This window comes from Falco cherrug, chromosome Z (genome assembly GCF_023634085.1).
Source record: "Falco cherrug isolate bFalChe1 chromosome Z, bFalChe1.pri, whole genome shotgun sequence".
Classification (NCBI taxonomy): domain Eukaryota; kingdom Metazoa; phylum Chordata; class Aves; order Falconiformes; family Falconidae; genus Falco; species Falco cherrug.
Genome location: NC_073720.1, coordinates 43,299,427 through 43,321,844, shown reverse-complemented (window position 1 = coordinate 43,321,844; position 22,418 = coordinate 43,299,427). Strand labels below are relative to the sequence as shown.

At 38.0% G+C, this 22,418-nt stretch overlaps 1 protein-coding gene across 1 annotated transcript in view; it reads left to right on the top strand.

Moving 5' to 3' along the window:
• Nucleotides 1–22,418, top strand: part of FRMD3 (FERM domain containing 3) — a 140,715-nt gene that overhangs the window by 93,295 nt on the left and 25,002 nt on the right. The window contains exons 5-10 of the mRNA XM_055699693.1: nucleotides 4,576–4,673; nucleotides 5,900–6,023; nucleotides 15,886–15,973; nucleotides 17,797–17,885; nucleotides 20,153–20,216; nucleotides 21,222–21,310. Coding sequence (XP_055555668.1) covers nucleotides 4,576–4,673; nucleotides 5,900–6,023; nucleotides 15,886–15,973; nucleotides 17,797–17,885; nucleotides 20,153–20,216; nucleotides 21,222–21,310 — 552 coding nt within the window. The remainder of the gene's footprint in view (nucleotides 1–4,575; nucleotides 4,674–5,899; nucleotides 6,024–15,885; nucleotides 15,974–17,796; nucleotides 17,886–20,152; nucleotides 20,217–21,221; nucleotides 21,311–22,418) is intronic.

Here is a 22,418-nt window from a genome sequence, read left to right as displayed (position 1 = left end):
TGCACTCTGCTGCCCTGCACCTGAATATGCACAGCAGCATGGGAGAGAGCAGTGCAGTCAAAGTCAGACACCACACTGAGACAACAATTTTTGAAACACTGCTGGATCTCCTGAGGTGACCATGCCTGTTAGCTGGAAAGACTGCAACGACTCTGGGAGAAATGCTTGTTACTGGAATAAAAATGAGTGAAGTGACCTGAACACAAGAAAAAAAAACCACTGCGTGGACAAACCACAGAGTTTGGCTGTGGGAAAGCTTTCTTGCCTCACTGAACATCTTAAAATAGATAACTAAATTGACTATTAAGCAGTTAGAAACATCATCTCTGGGGGTCACAAAGCCTGCTTAAAAACAAGAATAGATACTGCTGACCCTTTATCTGCAGTTGCAGGAAGGGCTTGGCTAAGCTCAAGTTGTCCTCTGTATTGCAAATGGATAATAGATGAAAATGAGGTTATTCCAATGATAGACATTCGTGAGTGTAAGCACTGAAGCATACATTTACTAGCTTGCTGGTAAGACCGAGTACTTAGGGCTGTAAATCAGGCTATAAAGTTGTGCCAAGGCCTGGAAAAAACAGCTGTGGTGGAAAGACGTGAGAAACAGCAAAATCAGATCTGATATTGCAACTTATTTTTCTAAGTGTAGCCAATCTGAACTACATGGATAACCCTTACTGAATTCAGGAGTGAGGTGAGCATTCATAGGTTCTTGCTGAACTGGGACATAAATGACTCTGTCAGGATTACAGGAAGTGTCTGATGTTGAGCCAACCTTTGGTAAAGCTTGCGACACTGGTGTTCAGTCCATTGTGCATGCTTCTCCTTCATTTGAAAGAACTTGTCTTAGTCTTGTTCCAGACTGCCCTTCTTACTTTGAAGATGAACAGAATCCCGTGCAGGTTGTTGTGTTAGTGGTCTCTGAAAAACACAGTCAGGCTCTGATTCTGCTCTGCATGCATCTGCCCTTCTAAGTGCAAGTGCTTCCCTAGTGTCCCAGCTAACAATTTCTCCAGTCGCCAATGTGAACTATGCTCTGTGCCTCTTTCCCTCTCTTGATGGCTGCCTTTTTTCTTGGAGGTGTTTCTTTGTTCTTTTTTTTTTTTTTTTTTCATTATACTCAGAAGCAAAATAGTTCTTTGAAAGTGCAAGTTTGAACCATTTCATTAAGGATTTCAGTGGTCAAATGCATGCAGTAACTCAATAGGAAAGAACCTTAGTGACAGAAAAAATAAACTCCAGTATTTTTATTTAAAAAATTATCGGTGTAATAGAAAGGTATGTGAACAATTTAAGAGACAATCCCCCTGCCCCTCAAAGCCAATTGCAGCAACAAACCCCCTTTCACATAAGGTAAGAAAACCAGAGCTCCTTCCTCTGACTAGCAAGTACTAGGAATTATATATTTTAAAGCAAAGACACGTGAATAACATCTATGGCCCACATCTGTGACAGAAGCTAGCCTATGTGATGGCTTTTGTTCAGCTCTGTCATCCCAGGGTGATCACTGGGAGGAAATCCTATCTGAGGCACAGATATTCTTTTCCCTAAAATAATATCTTATGTGCTGGTTTGGTTATATATCCTCAGTTTACTCGAATTTTTTTTCTGTTAACATACCTCACAGCAAAAGATCGTGTGTTCCTGATTGTTACAGAAAGGAAATATTTCCTGGTATGTTAGGGAGACAAGACAATGAAAAATGTGTTATTTTGAAGTTCCAGAAAAATTATAACAGAAATTTTCTGCAATTCTAAAATCCTGATTTATTTTTTTTGAACTCTGAACAAGTTGCAGAGCCAGTGATTTAGCTGAATGGGATGGATAATAATACATTTGTATTAGCTTCATGTAATTGACAAAAGTGCATATATTGACAATATAGATTGAAAAAGTATATATTATTTTTTATTGTAATGAAGCTAACTTTGGGGGGTATTTTTTGACAAGTTTTAGTAGTTTCATATTGCAAATAGGCTTAAGCAAGAAACTAGTTTAAAACTTGTATTTATTCCTGTTTCATTTCTTTCTGGGGAAAATAAACATTTGTTTAATATTAGCTCAGACAACTGAGACTGTTACAGATGCAGAAATTTAGTAACGGCATTGAGGATCTTTGATCGATCCTGGTCAGCAGCAAAATATTTACTTAAAAATGCCACAGGTCTGCACATTCCCACCCAAGCTCCTATGTTCATCTATATAGAATTTTGGTGGGATGCATAGAAATGAGGTTTTGCCCTCATTCTAAGTTTTTTTTTGTTGATGCTTTGTTCTTGATCTTAAATGCTGGTGTAGTATCTTAATGACCCATCATGAACTGTTGTATTTATGGCTGTCCCCCTATATTAAAAAAAGGAAAAGGTTTTGAAACCTAGTGAATTCATGTATGTGTTTTTTTCAGGTTTATTCTCATAAAATAACCATACTGGGGGGCAGGGGAACTCCCTGCCACCTCACTCCAGGAATCTTAACTTGTGATTTATTGCATAGCATTTGAAAGAGAGAGTAAGAGAGAGGCTGCCTGACTCTTGAATAGGTGCTTTGAGTCAATTCTTGAAGATTTTCCTTTCTCCCTGGTCTCTGAAGATAATGGTCTGTGCTATATGGTCAAAGTGGACAGCGCTGCTGCCTAATTCTGTTACATGGGAGAGAATTTCATGAAAAACTATTCTTTCTTTTTGTAAATACCAAAATATTCATAGAAAAGTAACTGTTTATAGGATTTGCTTCTATCCATACAGCTGGAGAATTGGACATGGCATGATGCTGAGACTTCAGATTCTTAGTTCTCATCTCAGTCCCACATCTGCAAATGTAGGACAGGATCAGTGGGTTAATATGCTTTCCCAGGAGCTTATGTACTTTGTATATCATTATAGTAATTTTCAAACTCAGAACTCACCTATGTGCAGTGTTGCTAGAGGTCTGTTGACCTTACAGCTCAGCTAACAAGCTGCACTGTGAAATGCCCTTTCATAGGTGGCTCTTTTTTGGCACTTCTGGAAAGGTGAACTCAGTTTGGCCTGAAGTTAATGGTCACTCTGGAGAACGACAACCTGATTTTTCACCCTGGAGAGACTTACTAAAAAGTTTTAGGATGGAGACTGCTCATTTGCCCAGGTTATGTATGGTATTTGCATCAAGATACTGAGCTTTTTCCAGTAGCCTGTCATTGCAGGTTAAGAATTTTTAATGGATTTCACTGAGGCCTTCAGTACACCCTGATATGCATACCTGTACTGTAGCAGTACAAAATTATGGAACGGAATTAGTGAGCTGTTAGTGGACACTGATTACAGGAAAAAAATAGGGATTGAAAAATAGTAACAAAAAAAGACCTTGAAGTGCAAGGTGCTGGTAGAAACTTGTAATACTGTTGAGTGAAGGGATGCATTCACAATGAGAACAAATTGCTTCTCTCAATGATAATTGCATTTATGTAGCATTTATTAAACAATCCAAGGAAAGGAGGTAAATTTCTCTTGCCCTTCAGATAATACTTCCAGTCTTGCTCAAACTAGAACTCACTGTAAGCTTTGGTTAAGCTACTTGGCACAGGAGCTCACGGTCCACACAGAACCAGGTAGCTTGGGCAAAATGCATCTGACGTCAGTGTTATTCATAAAGCACATTTTTATTGGCTACACTGTAGCTCAAGGCTAGAGAGGACTGGCAGCATCAGGGAATGTCCTGAAGGTCTGCAGAAGCCACTGAGTTTGATAATGTGCTTGAGCTCGTTGACTTTATGTGGCTAAAGCAATGCCTAAATGGTTTATTTTCCTGGAGGGATTAAGCTGCTGAATGGTGCAGCTGTAGCCAGCCTGGTGGCTGGGAAAGGAGCTGCAAACGTGTCGCTGGGCTGTGAGTCGCTCCATCTCTGGGAGGCTTGCTTTCCAGGGGAGGAAGCGAGAGAAAAAGCAATGGCCTGGCCGCTTCGCCTCCCTCCTGCTATCGGAAATAATGCTGTTCGGTGGTAGGAGGCGGAGGGCAGGGAGAAGGAGCCTTTTGTTTCTTCTCCCCAGTTCTTCTGGAGGCAGAGCAGCTCAGAGGAATTGGAGAGGTTCCCTCCAGGCAGATCCCCTATGCCTGCCACCCCTCTGGGCCTCAGGCAGTTGCTTCTGTCTCAAAAATTAATCTAGGATTCTTCACAGACTGAAAAAAGAAAAGGAAGGTAATCCTCTCCACTGTGGTAACGTGCTATTTTGTCTATAGCAACAGAAGGATTTCCTTGTGTAAACCTGTATTCAATGAGAGTTCAAACAAACTTACATTACTGTCTTTTATTTCACCTTACCAATAAGCATTGTAACAGCTGTACATTTTAAACAAAGTACTCTCCGTGCTAGCGCTTAGTGGGTTGTTGTTGCTTCTGCTGTCATTATTTTATTGTTACTGAGAAGAATCTCTTGTCTTACATTTAATTTTTGTAGTCATGCTTTGCCTCTTTTTCCTGCCATTTAAGGTAGCAAGAGAGCGATCCAGAATAGTTACACAGCTGGTTTCACACTAATAAGTTAAATCTGTTACAAAAAGATGCCACATAATTTCCTATTTTTTTAAATTGTATTTCAGATACCTCTTATATCTACAAATAAAAAGAGACATTTTCCATGGCCGTCTGCTGTGTTCTTTTTCGGATGCTGCCTACCTGGGTGCCTGTATTGTCCAAGGTAAGTACAAGCAGCAGGCTTTTTTAAATACTTAACTCATAGGTGTGTTCATCATAAAGAGAAACTCAAAACTGTTGTGGGAATATAGCTAGCAGGATGTACTTTTTTTTTTTTTTTGTAGTTGTAGTTTCCCTGCACTGACACCACTGTAAAAATGTTCTATGTGATTCAGCCCTTTAGCCAACTAAAACCAAACTGTAACTTTAAAAAAAATATTAAAAAATGGGTTGTCTTAGTATTTAAGTGAAAAAGTATGGCATCAATGTTTGATATCTGTTCTAAACAAAGCAAAGTTCTGTTCTGAATCATGAAGGTAAATGTAGCCTATTCCATTTGAACTAAGCAGGGAAAAGTGTCGTTCAGTGCCCTTTCTTACGGTAAAGAAGAACTGTGTGATAATGGAATCTATGGCAAAAACAGTAGACTTAATTCAAGGAGAAAGGCCTTTTCCCCCCCCTTCCTATTTTTTATTCTCCCTCTCTCCCTCCCTGTCATTTCCTTAGTGCCAAATTCAGGTATATGTCTTGGGTTGCACACAGAGAACCAGTTAGCTAGATATCTGATTAGAGATGTCGTATATGTAGAAATCCCCTTCATTCTGCCTTAAAATGAATCAAGGACTTACTGCATTATAAGGTAGTGTATCCAAACCATGATTGAGCCTAGACCTTATTAAAGGAGGCTTATTTCGAAAATTAAGACACCAAATGCCATGTTTGGGTAACTAAGTGATGCATCCTTTAGAAGAGGAATCAAATACTGTGGGCCACCTTAAATAATATTACAGCCTGTGCTTCTCTGCCAGAACAGAAATAAACCAGTCCATATTGGTGAGGATAAATTGGTGTAAAAAGCAGTAGAATCTGGGGAGCGTTGTTTTAGTTCTGCCTGGTACCAGAATGACACGTATTCAAAGGGGGAACATTACCTATGCCTCTCTTCTACAGAGCACATTTCTGCCACAGAAAATAGTTTAGGACTGCTAATTACTGCTGCATTTAATCAACCATGAACTTCACTTGACACTCATTGATGCAGTGGCAGTTACAAATTTTGTCCTTTCAGTTAACTGTCAATTCTTCAGCATAGCATTTCTTGAGAGATGCTGGATTTTTTCCAGTCATGGAAGTGTCTTGAATTACACTGTATTAAATGACTTTTTTTCCTTGTTAAATAATGTTGCGATTACATTTTTCTGTTTTGTTTTGTATTTCGGATCTGTTTAGCTGAGCTTGGTGATTATGATCCTGATGAACACCCAGAGAATTACATCAGCGACTTTAAGATTTTTCCCAAGCAGTCACAAAAACTCGAGAAGAAAATAGCTGAAATGCATAAAAATGAATTCAGGTAATTTAGAATGCTGTTTGGTAAAGAGACAGTGAAGAAATACTTTTATCTGTTTCCAGATAGTGTATGTTAATTTAGGAGGGTTTGTTCCTTGGATTATAATAGATATTCTACCAATATACTGTCTAATATGCCCTATTTGAAAATGCGGTTTCAGCGTAGTGGGTTTTCTTTTCCTGTTAACCTTCGTTAATCAATATGTAGGCCTGGTGAGCTGCTCCTACTAGCATCATGAGTGCGGTTTTGTTTGACGAGTAGAAGAGTAACTTTCATTTAGCGGTCACATGTCTTTGACTGTGAAATTTCTCTTTGTAGTGCAATTATAAAATTCTTGATAGCTATTGACCTGACTGAAACTGTAATTAAGTTATTTTATCTGTAGGTTGTTAACATAGTGGTGAATTGCAGAGAAATGTATTTAAATAACTTCTTTGAAAGACTAAGGAGGTGAGATTCAGAACTCTGCATGCTCTTTTTGTGTCCTAAACTTTTAACAGTGTGACAAAGGGGAATCAAAAAAGATAGATTAATCAATCTTTTGGTTTCAAAGTTGACTGTGTCCCTAAGCATAGCCTTTCAGCAGAGAAGTAGCAGTGTGTTGTGCAACTGTACCCTCTTCTGGATTGTCAGCGAATGACACACACAGCAGTCAGTCGTGACGGTAACTTGCATGATGCCCTAGTCACTTTGTATGTCCTCAGACAGTCCTCGGAAAACTTGGAGAGGCGTAGGATGTGCAGAAAATCAAATGAAAGGAAACGATTAATTACATAAAGTAGACGAGTAACTTTTATTCAGAGATTACAAGGCCCTTTGCCCTTGCTTAAAACCCTGTGTTTTGTTTTCATGTTGCAATATATGTAAATGGTTTGCTTAAGTGTATGAATACTATTTATACAAAAGTTAGATTGGGAGACACCAAATTGCAGGCGAGGAATGAAAAATGCCGTTTTAGAGGTGTTAAAGCTTAAATCACTTTTTTCCAGAAGCCTATCAAATATTTTGTTCAACCAAAATGCAGCATTCATGACAGTAAGCTTGCCAGTATTAATGTCTTCTCTTTTTTCCTTCCTGAAGCCTATATGCTTTGCTTATATTTCATGCAGCAAAACAATGCTTTCAATGGCACAGCGGTGTCTAATATTTTTAGAGCAGTCCAAGCTGCATTGTACATAGACCCACAGAAACCCATAGCCTTTTAAAAAAGAAAGCAGAATTTCTCTTACTTTCAGTATTGTTCTATACAGTGGCTGCAGATTTCCAAAAGATAAATTCAACTTTTAAAACCCAAGATCTTTCATCAGTTAAGCCAAGGCACAATTGAAAATATTTTGATCAATTCAGTCTTTCAAGGAACAGGCTAGTCCTTTATTTAAAGTTAGGAGAAGAGAAGGAAGGGTGGTTAACAAAGCTGGTGTTCTTTGTGTTTCATAGCCCTGGGAGAGATGTATTTGTCTGTGTTGTTTTTTAACTTTGTGCATTAATTCTGCCCATCCATTGTGACTTTAATCTGCTAGTTCCTCTTTTATGAATAACCAGACACATTTTTTAACTCATTTTTAACCCCCCTTTGTGTCCTAAGAAGTGTGATGCTTCTGATCCTGCGACAGTAAATGTTACAAGCCTTCGCTCAGGTCCCTCTGGGATTCTCCTAGTCATGGACTCCTCCCTTCAAGGGCTGCTCGGCATGTGAGGATGTCCTCTGAATTTCTTCTGTAGTCTTGATGGGGGATGCTGTTTATTATTGCCTTTTGGAAATCAGGTGTATCAACCCAGCTTCTTTTGCCTGTGGATCTGCTGATTCCTGCAAAGAACTCCAGGAGGTGTTTGAGGCATAACTGCACACTTACATGTGTATGTTCCATAATCCCTTTCTATTCTAGATTTTACCAATTCGTATGTTATGGATGTTAGGCCCAGTGGCTTATGCTCTTTGCAGCCCTCAGGGGCTATTTTCTTTCTTTTCTGTTTTCTTTCACTTATGTCAGCATCTGGTGTGCCTTACCTATCTGTCTGGTTTCAGAGCTGTCTGTAGCTACTATCTGGAAATTTTCCACTGCAGCTCTGTCTTGCCAAAATTGATTGTTCTATTGCATTTTTTACATCAGACATTCACTAGTCACATAGAAATGTTGCCCTTTTCTGGATATTTAATTCCATGGATCGCTATTCTAGGAGTACAAATTAATAAAATATATCTGTCATAGAAGTATCTATATATAGAGAGGTCTAGTGCTAGACGATTGGATTTCTGTATCTAGCTGGAAATAATCCTTCATATGAATTTATATCAAATTGTATGCCCTTTAACAGAACATTTGCTACTCTGAAAAAATTCCCTGGCTTTTGAAAGATACCTGTCAGCTAGAGCTTCCTGAGTCCAGATACCTGAAAATACATAGATTTCCAAAGAGAAGATCCACCTAAATCCCTATCAAGGGAATTTATATTTGTAGGATTCATGGGGCTTTTTTTGTTGTTGTTTTTTTTTTTTTAAAGGACTCAGTGGTTGAAAATAAAGAGATTTTTTTTGTGTCCCGCTTGAAAACTAATGATCCGTTTTTACTTTTTTCTAATGTGAAATATTGTGCTATGTATTTTATATGAAAGTATTATGTAAACAGTCATGAATTTATCTGAAAGCACTATGCAAACATTAACTTTGCCCAGTAAATTATAGAGTTATATGACCTGTTCAAATGCCTGTTTCCCATGCTGACCTCGTATGGAAGTTATTTAGTATTGCTTGGGATGGCAGCTGTGGATGCAGGCTCAGGGCGGTTAAGTGCTACTGAATTGGCTGTCATCTCCATTGTCTGTATCAAATATTCCAGCTTTTGCAGAAGTCATAGATGGGAGAACATCTTTTGGGAGAAGAAAAAGTTTCCTCTAAGGGCATGAAATCACTGCCATGTTCTGCTATTAACTGTCTCAAAAGCAATGTAAACTTTTAAGCTAAAGGGTAGTATTTTCTTGAAAACCAGAGTAGCAAATTAATGCTTGTTTTTGGTCCGAGCAAAATGAAAGGTGGTGTTTAAATTTGATTGGAAAGGCATATCATATTTTTATCCTTTGCTGCATCGTCTATACTGCAACTGCTTGGTGGGGGTTTAAGCACTTTTAACTTTCCTCTGCTGCTTTGTTTTACTGTATTCCCTTCACCACACTATCAGTTACCATGGGTGCTCAGACTCAGGTGCCAGGAGGAGTACAGGATTTCCCAGTCTCTGCTGATCGGGCTCTTCAGCTCTCGTGCAGGCATAGAGCTGTCAGGGGAGCCACTGGCAAGTATAACAACATGTTACCATCAGAGTACATTCTGGGAGGCTGTCCTAGAAGATTTGGCAAGGACTGCTGGAAAATGCTTCTCTTTGTGGGTGTTAATATCATTTAGCCAAGATTAAAGGGACTTCTTGCATTCTGTTGAATACATTAAAAAGTGCTAAAACTAAATTCCCGTTTAGCAAGTCCAGAATAAGGTGGGTCTTGTATTTCATTTAGGATCTTCCTGTAATTAAAATTACATGTTATCTGCTTTTATGCATTTAATGCTGGCAGCACACTCATCTACACTTTATATCTAGCTTCTTGTACTACCCTAATCACATTGATATCTAATGTCCTTGTACACATGAAAGGAATCTGATCAGAAGGACGTATGGCATGCTTTAAAACTTGCAAGTCATGTTACGGGAGACAGAGGCTGCTTTGCTGGGGACCGAGGATCTGTTGAGGTTTACATGGAGTGGAAGGGGGAGTTTGGAAAAGAGCAGGACTTGGCCTACAGCAAGGATAGCTGACTTCTAGGCCTAAGGAGCCAAAGTCTTTGTAGTTTTCAGCTATACAAAGCATACCAAAGACTTTGGAGAGCAGAGGAGGATGGTGATGTGTACAGGGAGTTCATAGGCAGATAGTGGTGGCTGCTGCTCTGCGTCCCACCTACATTACAGCCCTGGGTGGCATTGAATGTCCACTTCATTTCAGCCTTGATAGGCCCTGCTGGTTCCTTTACAGTTTCCCAGTGTTGGCATTTAGGTTTATCCATCAGGCTGTATGTTGGCACATGTCACTGTGACTTCAAAATTACGTAATTCTCTCTAATTTAGAAGACTGGTATTAAAATGACGTTGTGTTAGCTGTAATAAATGAACAATTTGTTTTTAATCTGCTGTATTTTCCTGGTGTATTCTTTCACTCCGTACATTCTTGTCAGTTGTAATTTGACTGTATTAGAAAGATGGCTGGAGTTTATATTTATTGGAAGTTTGAAATAACAGGTTCTCCCAGTCACCTTGTCCTTTCCCTGAAAAATGATGTATGTGTTGCTTTCCTCAAAGCTTTGTTCTTTTGAACTATTTCTTTTCTTACAGAAGTGTGCTTAAAACCAATTAAAATTAAGGAACTATACTTGTAACTATGGATGCGCTTACTAGAAATTGTAAGAGCGAGATAATTTTTGTTGGGATTGGCATTTGCATGGCACAGAGAGTATTTCCAGAAGCTTTAAGGTGAGGAACAGCTTTACCTGAGCATATTTTAATGGAAGGTGCAGTTGTAGCAGTAACATAGAGAGAGGAACTTCACAGACAAAACAGGTGTTTTCCCTCCTCTTTTCCTGAAAGTTTATCTGATAAAATGAAAAATTGAAAAGATCAATATATGTGATATTTCTTTTAATGAGAATTCCAAGAAATATTCAGTAGAAAGGATAATCTGCTTGAATTGGAGAAGGTAGCGGCTTTTGTTGTAACTGATAATTTTTTAGCTTTAGGGAAGATTTATTCTGTGTGTGTGTGTGTGTATGTGCATGTACCTTCCCCATTTCCCCACACTGGGAAGAGCGGTTGTAATCATGAACCCCAAATGTGGTTGTTTTCTTTACCAAGCTACCTGTCTCATGGTGAGGTTTGGGTTCACACTCTGCATATTTAGCGTTACTGCTGAATTCAAATGGCAGTGTGAATTTCCACAATGTAAGGATTTCCCTCCCCACGTCTTCTTTATTTGGGAGGAGGCTTTACAAGCTAGGTCTGTCTGGACCAGAAAGATGAATCTACTGTGGTATTGAAAACACATAGCTCAGTAGAGGTCTCTGTATCATGGGAATAGATTATAAATTAATAACAGGTAAATTAAAACTGCTTCTGTTTTGTAAATATATTCTGTCTGTTGAATAGAGTTAGAGCTGTCTGTGTCACTGATCAATTAATGAAGTAAAGGTGAAATACAAATACCTAAACACAGACTTCAGAGATACCATATCAGCCTGATCTCTTAAGGCACACAAGTAATTTAAAACGTTCTGGTAGAAGGAGTTATATAAGTGGGACATATCATTACAATATGCATGGTGTAAAATTAACCCCCTAAGCATTTAACAGACTCAATAAATGAGTTTGATTACTATTTTAAAGTGATTATTCAGGTTTTTCTCATCCTAGGTTTCTATCTGAGGGAAGAAACAATTATGCAGTACAAGTTAAAATTTATATTTGTCTTCTGCAGTTTTCTATGTTCCAGAAACACTTCAGCAATTCAACTACCTGCCGGGTGATAAGGGTCTGTTTTCATATGCAAACCCATTTAAAGGCTTTTAACTCCCTGATGCTGGTGGCCCTGGCAATTCGCAGAGGAGCAGTGCTGCTGCCTGGGCAACGTACAAAGCCTGGCCTCACTGTTCTGACAAACTGACCCACATCCTACAATGCAATTCCACTTAACAGTGTCTTAATGTTGAAATTATCACACCATCATGCTATTGTCTCCAGTACAACTGAAATGGGGAATTCTAGGAGATTTATATTTCAATACTACATAGACCTCCTTAGCACCTTCATTGTGATCAAGAACAGTAGCGGACAGGATGTACTTAAAACCAACTCCACTGTCTCATGTCCTGAGCTCAAATGAAAAGTAAACTATGCAAGACCTTTAGCACTATAATTGTATAGCAGTTGGTGTCTCAGCCACCTCTGAAAAGATTTAAAGAAACAACAGCAAAACCTCAGCTATGTGGTAAGCAGTTCCGTGATCAGTATATAGTGTAGCTAAACACGTTGATTTGTTCTGACGAATTCTGGATTTTTTTTATTTTTTTTTTTAGGTTAAAAGGAAACGCAGGTAACCCTGTACAAGATCTGGGATATAACAAGGAGAATGTTTCATAGATGGAGGTACTTCCTGAAATAGTCACTGTGGTCTCTCCTGAGACTGCAGTGAAGCATGTCCACAGTAGCGAGGCAGAGCAAAGGGTGCCTTTGGTGGCATCTCTTTGATGGAGGCTGAGCCTATGTTGTTTAAAGCTTTATGGCTGGCACTGGTTTGTGTGGAGGTGAATATGCAATGTTTCTAGAGGCCAGATCATTATGTACATACTTTCTCTTTGAATTAATTAAATTGAAATGCCCTACAGACCATAAATATCCAGAAATTAATCATACATGGGGCACGCTCAAATACAGTATTGCTATTGTATTCTGCAGCAAGTAACTTTGTTTAACATAGAGATGAGGCACAAAGGTGGACATTAATTTTCCCTTTTATTAATATTATTAGTATGCTTAATGGTATCTCACAGCCCATTATCACTCAGTAAGAGAATTAGAAAAGATAGATGGAGTGACTTTACTAAGGTCATTCAGAAATCAAGAGACCAAAAATAGCATTGAAAATGCTTTCTTTGCTGTTATTGTTGTATAGTCTTCTCTGTTTGTTAAAAGAAATCAGTCCTCAATCTTTTGCAATCTCATCCTTGACTTTCACTAAGCTTCACTGCTTCTGTATGGAACAGATACACACCTCAAAGGAAAGGTATGAAGGGGAGAAAATTTTAGAGTGAATTCGTGTGAGCAGCCAACAAAAGGAGATCATTGCTGTGGCACACCCTGGAAGTATTCTGTGTTGAGCTTCCTGGCCTTTGAAGTGCTTCAGAGTTGGGGGCCCTGTGGGGAATAAGCAGAGCTTGTACATCTGCTAGCGTGTACTTCTTATGAGCCTAAAGGAAAAAACAGACTGTGTTGCAGACCTCTCAGTCTTCTATTAAAGACTTGGTTTCATTAAAATTTTATTAGGAACTTTTGCAATGATTGATTCCTAGGTTGAATCATTAATCCATAGCTAATGACTATGGAGCTTTAATTTCACAAGTATTCCACATTTTATTATTTGTATAGTGTACAGAAACTTTTCCTTGTAATGGTTTTTTACTGGTCCTGTTCAAAACTTTTGGCATGCTGCAGCTGGGTGCTATAGTGGCTGCGACATATGGAAAGGGAATACATCTTCCACTGCATGCTGAATACTTACTGAAAAATTTGGGAAGTCATGTAAGATCAAAAGACGTGAATACACTGACAGAGATCTGACTTTCTTGAGAGAACTGAGTTACAAAACAGCAAAGATATGTGGTCTAAATATTCCCTTTTTTCCACTGTTGAAACACTTGCATAGGTAAGGAAACTAAATTTTTTTATAAGGCTGTTTGATGCATGTGTAAATCTTAAAGGCTTTTTAACAAAGACAGAGGCATAGCTAATGTTAAATCAGTGATGGATAAAAAAATACTGGCTTTGCTGATTGGATTTGCTGTAGTTACATTTTTATTTACTAAGGGAAATTCCATTACTAAGTTACAGATAAAAAGCATGTTATCAAGGCTTGAATATTAATCTTTTGATAAGGGATGAATGAGGATTTTTAAATTTTATATTGCCCTTGACTCTTCTGCTTTGTGTTGTTTTTTTAAGGCTTTGCTCAGTAGCCATTTGATTAGCCTGTAATACGATAAGTTCAAACTTGTCCACGTCTTCTGCTTTTTTTCCAAGTACCACAGCTTGTTCCACTTGATGTACGCAAAGATAGCATGGGTTTAGAGGATATAAGGGGGGAGAGCATATTAATTCTTTTTTAATGTGCCTCTTTAATTATAATTGCAATTTAATTTTTTTTTTACTTTTGGAAATGTCAAAACCCCTAAATTACATTGTTCCAAATTGTCACTTTTTGGTCCTTTCAAACCAGAAGACTGACTGCTTTCCTTTGGATCAGTAAAGGGAGGTGGGAAAAAAAGATGCATTTTATGATCTTATTTTTCTGTAAGGTCCAATTTCCAATATGAAATCAAACTGTCTTACTTGTTTGGCTTTTCACTATGTAACATAAGTGTTCTAAGTAATTTAGGTCAATTTAGTTGATTTCTTCTGTCCTGGGCAGGTGGTTGGTACATGAAACAAACTTACTGCTTTTTTTTAAGGGTCTTTTATGGTCTTACAGTTATGATTACACTTAAAGCTTGTGATTTATTAGTATTGAAAAGGGAGAAAACCAGTTTAGTAAAGCTGCCAGAAAGTTGGTTGGGCAAAATAAATACTGTTTTGTTTGATGCTTTCATGCTTTTTTCCCCTTAAATATTTAGCTGTGTAAATGCACTTTTGTAATATTTAGTGTTCCATTTGATACAAGAACTTCTCCATTGGAAATTGGTGAGAAAGAGACCAAGAATGCAAGGAGAAAGAAGGGCACTTGTTCTCTCTCTTACGTGGTTTTTTATGTTTAAAAGCTAAACATGAACAAAAATGTGATCTGAAATAAAGTGTAGTATCAAAGAGGACCAAAAGACATAGGGAAGAGGCTGAAGAAGTATCATGGGATTGACTGGGAGACGATAAGCAGTGAAGTACAAATGAGCATGAATTAAAACTTTCTAACAGAAGATGTTATTGACACATTGCCACAGGGCATCAGGTTGCTAGGTTCAAAATAGGATTTGACATCCACAAGCATGCTAGACATTATCTTAATTGTTTAACTGAACTTTGGGCCAAATACTGGATCTTACATGTCAAAGCTTGTTGGTTTCTAGCTACTGAGGGGTAACAGACTTAAAGGGAAATTATTCTACAGCAGTGCACAGAACAATTTTTAAATGCCAGTTCATGAGTGCCATTGGTCACGGTGTGACACTGGACCCCAAAAATGCAGGGGTAAGATAAAGTATGACTATTGATGTGTTCCTTGAAGTTTGATATGGCATATTTTGGGGATAATTTGCATGAGAAGGATTTATGAGGTATGACTTTCTAAAGGTCCTAAGCACAGCCCGTTGTCACAAATGCGTATTGTCTAATAGGGTCATGCACTCTAGTCATTCAAATATGTAAATAAAGTAATACTTGGAACAGTTCACTGATAAGCAGGCATTGCAAATCTGTGTTAGAGCTTATTGTAATGGCAAGAGTTAGAAGAGCAAAATTCAAATAATAAAACTTGCTCTAGAACTCAAGTCTTGCATGCCATGTTTCAGGCTTGAGTTCATTATAGACACCCTAAAAATAGGGGCATATAATGGAAATGCTTCTGAACCATCATGATGGTAACAGGCACTGCTATAATTAGGAGTACATCTGAGCAGACCAGTGTAATATGATTGCTGTGTTTATGCCCTGCACTGGAAGGAATGTCTGTTAATCTGCACGATCCTTTTATATAGCTGGAGAACAAGAGTCTGTGGAAAAAAGATGCTGAGGTTTACTTCATATTCAGGCTGATGTGTGTGTATATCAAAAGACACCAAATACTTGCAGGATATCAGATAACTCTGGTTAACTGCACAACATATGTTCTCTCAGGAGCGGGACAAAACCATCAGGATTTACCTGAAAATATCAGGCACTGTACAATTCAGCAGGAGAAAACGTGAAAAGTTTTCTAACTTTATCTGATAAACAGAACATAGTTGAAATAGTTTGTATTTCACTAAGACCCTTTCTTTCCTCCTTTTTTATGCGTTTAAACTCTTCAGTCAAAAAGTCTTTTTCTCCTGTTTTCTTTTTGCTGTCAAACTGCTGTTTCTTTGTATTTTCAGAGGTCAGAGCCCAGCTGTTGCTGAATTTAACTTGCTCCTGAAAGCATATTCTTTGGAAACTTATGGTGTTGATCCTCATCCTTGCAAGGTAGTGGTTCTTTTTACTAGCATTTAATAAAGCATTATTTTTACTGACACTTAGTAAAAAGCTGTTAATTGAATTGATTTAACTCTGTTTTTTATCCAGGCACAAATAGGGAGTAATTTATAAAAGAACTTGCCCTGGAACTATGTTATTATGTTTAAGCCGTGGAAGAACATTGACTGGTTGACATTTCTGCATCAGTCAAAGGAAGGGTCTCCCCAGAGGAAGCAGAACATCATAGGAGAATGTAGTAGAGTGTCATGACAAAAGCTTTGATTATACTTCATAATTTCTTTGCATTTAATGCAAAGGTTTCTCTAAATACTCCAGGTGTGAAATATTTTGTGTTTGACAAGATTTTCAGGATTCGGCATTATTCTGTCCAGAAGATGCAGCAAAGTGTTAGTCCTTGGCTGATTATTTTTTCAAACACTATCAATATATGGAAATCTTAGGAAGCACAGCAAACCAAATGTACGAAGGGGAGAACTGGGTATGCATTTGCATATTCCCCCATTTCACTGTTTTGTGGTTTCTCTAAGAAGGTGATTTTAGTTACTAGTTCTGATTATCCCTTACACCTGCATTTATAATTACTTGGGTTTTATCTCCATAAACTACAGGGTTTGTTTTTAGTGTTACTTGCTTTAACTCTTGTTTTAACTGCTGCTTTTGCTCTGGCTTGTATACCATGCCATTTGGCGGAACAGCACGGCTGTCTGGTTAGCTGTTCTGGTGGTGAGTGCCCTTAAAACAGTCAGCTCTAATAAAGCTGCACTGGATTTTGTGTCTACTTTGCTGGGAATGATGCTTCTCTGTGAAATACAGGGTCTGGTTCAGAGCTCAGTGAAGTCAGTGACTTAGTAAACTTTAGTTCAAAAATATAGTGCAGATTTTCAGGTGTGAATCCCAGAGACTTATGTTGGCACTTAGAACAGAGTCAAAACTGGCTCAGAATTTCCTCTTTACCTGTGCAGCAGGGCTTGTAGTGTGAATGCAGTCAGGGGTTCACAGCCCATGCGTAAGCAAAATTTTTCAGTCTTCTGGAAGTGAACTGCAAAGCAAAGTGCTTCCTTGGCTTCTTATGATGTGCTCCCTTACAGTGCTGTGGCTGCTACTACAGAAGCATCACTGTTTCCATTCCCCTTTATTTGACTGGTGGAACATAAGTCACAATAAAGTTGACTGACTTTAGCAAGGTGAGGGTCTGGAACTTGGGATGGACAGGAAACCTAATTAATGGAAAACTCACCTGAATCCTTGGCGAAAAACTATGAGCCAGAACTTTTATTGTGGAATTACAAATTAAAAATAGTCTTTTCTGTTTGAAAGACAAGTATCATGGTATGTTCTGGTTTGTAGTCAAGAGTACTTGCTTACTGTAGTAATTCTGTCTGTCAGCAGTACTTCCACCACGACATCTCACAGAGGAACAATGTTATTGTGAAATCTTAAAAAATATTAGTGTTGAAGTAGATGTGAATGCCTGATGTGTAGTTAGTCTGCTGGTTAAGAATGAGACATACACAGAAGTTGTGTTTTCAACAACATTAGTAAGTATACCTAAGGATTCCCTGTTGTCATCAGCTACAGGTAGATGGAAACAAAACATAAGATGCTGTTACTCATTTAAATGCTTAGAAATAAATGAGACCTGTATGGCCAACAGTAGTCTTTGTTTTTTGAAGTGTACAATTTGAACGAAAAATTTATTTCAAAAAGGAAAAACATTAGGGGTAGTCTATAGTGGAGTAACAATTTATTCTAACCATAAGAAATACATCACTGGATGAGGGGAAAATTCTATTTCTTTTTTCTCTTTCAAGGACTCAACGGGGATGACTACATTTTTAGGATTCACAGCTGCAGGATTTGTAGTTTTCCAGGGGAATAAAAGAATTCATTTGTTAAAATGGTAAGCATGTGAAGTAAGAGTAGATTAATATGCAGGAGTCTTTCCTCCTGTGTCTTTCCTTCTTCCTACTGTCTTCACCTGCATTTCTTGTATTTAAGATGAACCACATGAATATACCTTCTCTTGCCTCATCATGTTTCTGTTTTAAAAGATCTTAGATGAGAAGTAGGATTTGGTCTCATACTTCCTCCAGTGAAAGTCGTTCTACAGGGTGCGTTAGTTGACATAATGCACAAATGCTAAAATTAAGTAATTTGATTTTTCAACTATGCTGTAAATCACCAATGAGGCTTATTGGCACAGGTGTCTGGAAGAGTCCACCTGCATCTTTATTTCACTCTAGGAAATGTTGCTATTTCCTCAATTAACCTCAGTTGGAAAATTGTAAAATAACTTATTTGGTAAGCAGAAGAGGAAGTGAGAATACTGCTGAATTTTTATTTTTTAGTCTCTTTTTTTTTTTTTTAAGGACTGGACATTTTGGCTTTGGTTTGTCTGGCTTTGCTTTTCTTTTCTGCTCGTAAAACACTTGACTGGGCAGCCTCAGCCACGTTTGAGGGAGAGGTAAAACCCATCTCCTGCAGGTGGTGTGACAGCATCTGGCCATGCCCTCAGCAGTGTTGTGCAGAGCGAGCCCAGTAATGCTCAGGCATTCATAAATCTCATTTTAGCCCTGCTGGTAAACGGCTGCCAACAGTAGTTGCCTAGCTGTGGCCGCTCTGCCTCAGTGCTCCCAGCCTGTCTTGTGGGAAGAAGATGGGCAGAAAGTGAAGAAAGAAATGGTGAGGTGTTTTGGGTTTTTTTTGTGTAGAGCTGAACTTCACTACATATTCACAGAAACCTCCCCAATACCTGGCTAACCTGAAATCCTCAGAATTCTAAAGTCAGTGTAGTTCTGTCAGTGTGATTCAGTTCCCTGTGGAGCTTTGAGGACATACCAGTCAAATATCATCTATTTGTGATCCTGGATTTGTGCTGTAGTTTCCCTAGGGTTCATTTCAGGTAGCCCTAGTCACAGTGCTAAGGTAGTTTGAGATTTTGGCTTAAGGACAAATCAGTCTGCAGTGCATGCAGGAGAGAATAACAGTTGCCAAGCATGTATCCACCATGTTGTGGGTAATGAGTTTCACAGTGCTTAGATTTTCATCTTACTTAAGGGTAACATGTCTTTTCGGAGATCTAGGTGTATTCATTTAGTCCATCAGCACGTAAACCAGACACAAAATGAAATAGTGGTAGAGGAAAAACCGTTAAGCTGTCTCAGTGTTATGCTGGCTGTTGGAAGGTCAATCTAGTGAGATTAATCTGAATGCCATGTACAGCTCCTTTCATTTCTGAGATCTAGGAATGAGTGCTAATTTAACTGATATTAGCTGAAATTTGCACTACACACAAATTAATGTTTTGGATTTTATTTTAGATGAAAAAGCTTTCTTAGCTGGAATGATTTGTTGTTTTTGTTGTTGTTTAATGTTAAAGCAAAACTTTCATTATAAAGTCTCAGGGATAACATTGTCCTTGCCTCCAGAATCATTCCCATTTCAACCAACTGATGCCCAAAATCTTTAGAGCAGTTTATAAAAAAACTACAGTGTCTCCATTTTAGCTGTGGTGATGACTGTATTTCCATTACAATTTAAACAGAGGCATTGTATTGCTTTTGTATGGTGTGCCGCTATTCCACATGTAGATTGTGCTTTCAACTTTAGTTAAATTAAATTTTGTCATAGGTTTGCAACTCACAATGCCCCAGTAGTAAGTGCTGTCAAACATTTTCTTTTTCTCCCTGTTGTGTTCTGTCTGTAAGTAGTCAGTTACTAAGATGTGTGATATGAATCCATAAAGAATGGTAGAGATGAGTATTTTCTTTCCCTCAATTACTTACATAACTTAATTACATAACTTAATTACGGTAGATGTTCCAAGATTGTAAGATACCAGAGGAATTACAAACTGTGTAATAAATAGAATGTAAACATAAGCTTCTGCCTACTTTTAATTTCCTTTTCATTTTCCAGCAGCCAAAGTAAATTCTTTGAAGGTGCATACAGATGTAAAAGAAATACTGTGGGATTATGTTCTCTACTCTAAAGAAAATTAGAATATTAAATACTTTCATGCTAAAGGTTGTAAGGCTTCTGTTGAGGCTCTTTGTCATTTGACAGCCTGCTTGACTTTGGAAATCAGAGAAACGTGCATGCAAGTTGCTTTTCTTACCTATGGATCTATCTGTTTTTCCTATATTCAAATAATTTTTCTCTTTCTAGGTGTGATGTCTATAAACTGAAATTTGAAGGGAAGACTTTCTATGTGTTTGGAGCTCAGAAAGAGGTCAGGTTTAATATTTTTACAGAACTTCTGTATTTGATTTAAAACATAACATTATTTTTTAACTAAATAAATTTCTAAACAATCAGTTGTACCTCATATTGTAACTAAAACATAGAATGAGTGAATGTGAATATTGCTGTTGTCAGAAGAATGCCTGGTTTGCAGAGTTGAGACATTCTCACTGAACATTCATGCAGTGCTATGTTGATTGCTCAGGGTTTTGATGGTCTGTGTAGTCACATTTTGATGGATTTTAAAGCACTAAAGCTGTACTCACACACTCTAAAGCATGAGTGACATCTGTATAAGATTGAAAATTCAGGTAAGCATTGATACCTGGATCCATGTGAGGTATTTTGGGCTAATTAAAATCATGTCCTCAAGTCCTGGTCTGCTGAATAGGCTGGAGTCTGTTGAAGTAGTTAGGAGTCTTATCGCTGGGCTCTTGCCATTGAAATTGTAGAGATCTTTGCCTACAGCACACTATAATCAGTTCTTCCCCTAGGGCAGAGTGATAAAGCCCAGGCTTATGGCCTTGGATACAATCTAGGTGAGGAACAGAAAATGGAGGAAGGACATAATGCTGGAGGTATTAGGGGCTGTTTGTGTGGTAGCAAGGAAGATTTGATGGTAAGACATAGGGAAGAAATGGATGGTAAGTAGGGCAGTGACTGTGGAATGTGTAATACTGAACACAGAGACGACTCCTTTGATTTTGGCTTGGATAGAGTTGGTACAGATTTACTCTACAAGCCATTTGTACATATACCTTTCTCTGCCCACTTGAAGCATTTCCTTTTATTTCTGAAGCAAGTGTCTGGGCAATTTAAATATCAGCTACATATGGGTTGAACTTCTGTAGGTGAACCACAGATTGAGGCTCCACAGGAAGACTTACTCTTCATTGTATCTGGTTCATGGTGATGCCGTCAGGTACAGCTGATTCAGTCTTCGAGAATTCAACATTTTAATTACTTTTATTTGCCTTCTTTTCCTTGCACTTAGAAAAAGACTGTGTTGTCATTCCATACCTCTACACCAGCAGCCTGCAAGCATCTTTGGAAATGTGGGGTGGAGAACCAGGCTTTTTACAAGTATGTAAACCTGAAGTCATTATCTATACTAAATGTAAAAAAAATGTGCATGTGAGTTAAAGATCACTCAATATGAAATGCTCCATTTCACTAATGGAATTCAAAATGCAGACAGAAAATATGCATGTTAATGGAGAATATTATTTCATTTTGAGCCAATATTATAAACTGTTTAAAATCTAAAGGAGGCAGGAGAGTTTTGGCAGTGAATAATTACACTTTTTCCAGCACGCTTCTTTTGTCGCTCTGTGTTGTGATGTTGGATGGACACAGTACTGCACTTGTGTCTGGGAACATCATTGTTAATCTTAGCCCTGCGGTTGAATACCTTGAGAATGAAGGAAACTGTTATGCTTGATTCTCTGGGCTTTTCTGCTGGTAGATGATGTTCTTCCACTTGAAATCCAAGATTTAGTCAAGAGTTGGTTGAAAAAAAATATTCTGTGCAATGATTTAAAAACCAAAAGAAAATGTTCTTAGATACATTTTGGAAGATGCCAGCCATCTCATAAAAAAGGCCTGTAAACTGACAAGAAAAAAGGAGTATCTTCCTCTTTATTCCCTAAAAGAGAACCTGAAAATAATTTATTAAAAAGCTCTCATGTGTTCTTTTTGGCCTTCATTGACTTTGTTAGATTTTTTTATTGATGCCTGCCTTTAGGCCCACAGCTTTTATTCTTGCTACTCAGTCTCTCCTTACAGCATCTTGCATATTTTATAAAAAAATACTGGTTTTGTGTTGCAGCATAGAAACACCAGGGGGCTGCTATAAGGGTAAATAATTACTGAGTAGGAAAAATGTGTCTTCTAACGTGGGTGTTAATGACCTGCTTTATTTTGGAGACAATTTCTTCTATTGTTTCAGCACTGATATACTAATATATCAATATAATCTATTCAATTGATACATTCAGTGAAGAAACAGGAAATATGAGCTGGCACAGTGTGGCTGTTAATTCTTTATGTTAACATCTACTGTGTTTTGAGACTGAAGTAATAAAAAGATTATCTGGAAGTGTTTTCCATTGGAAGTGTATGTAAACACATGTAAGCAGGAACATAGTGCATGGTATTAGAGAGGTTTTATTTTATGATACTAGAAAGAAAT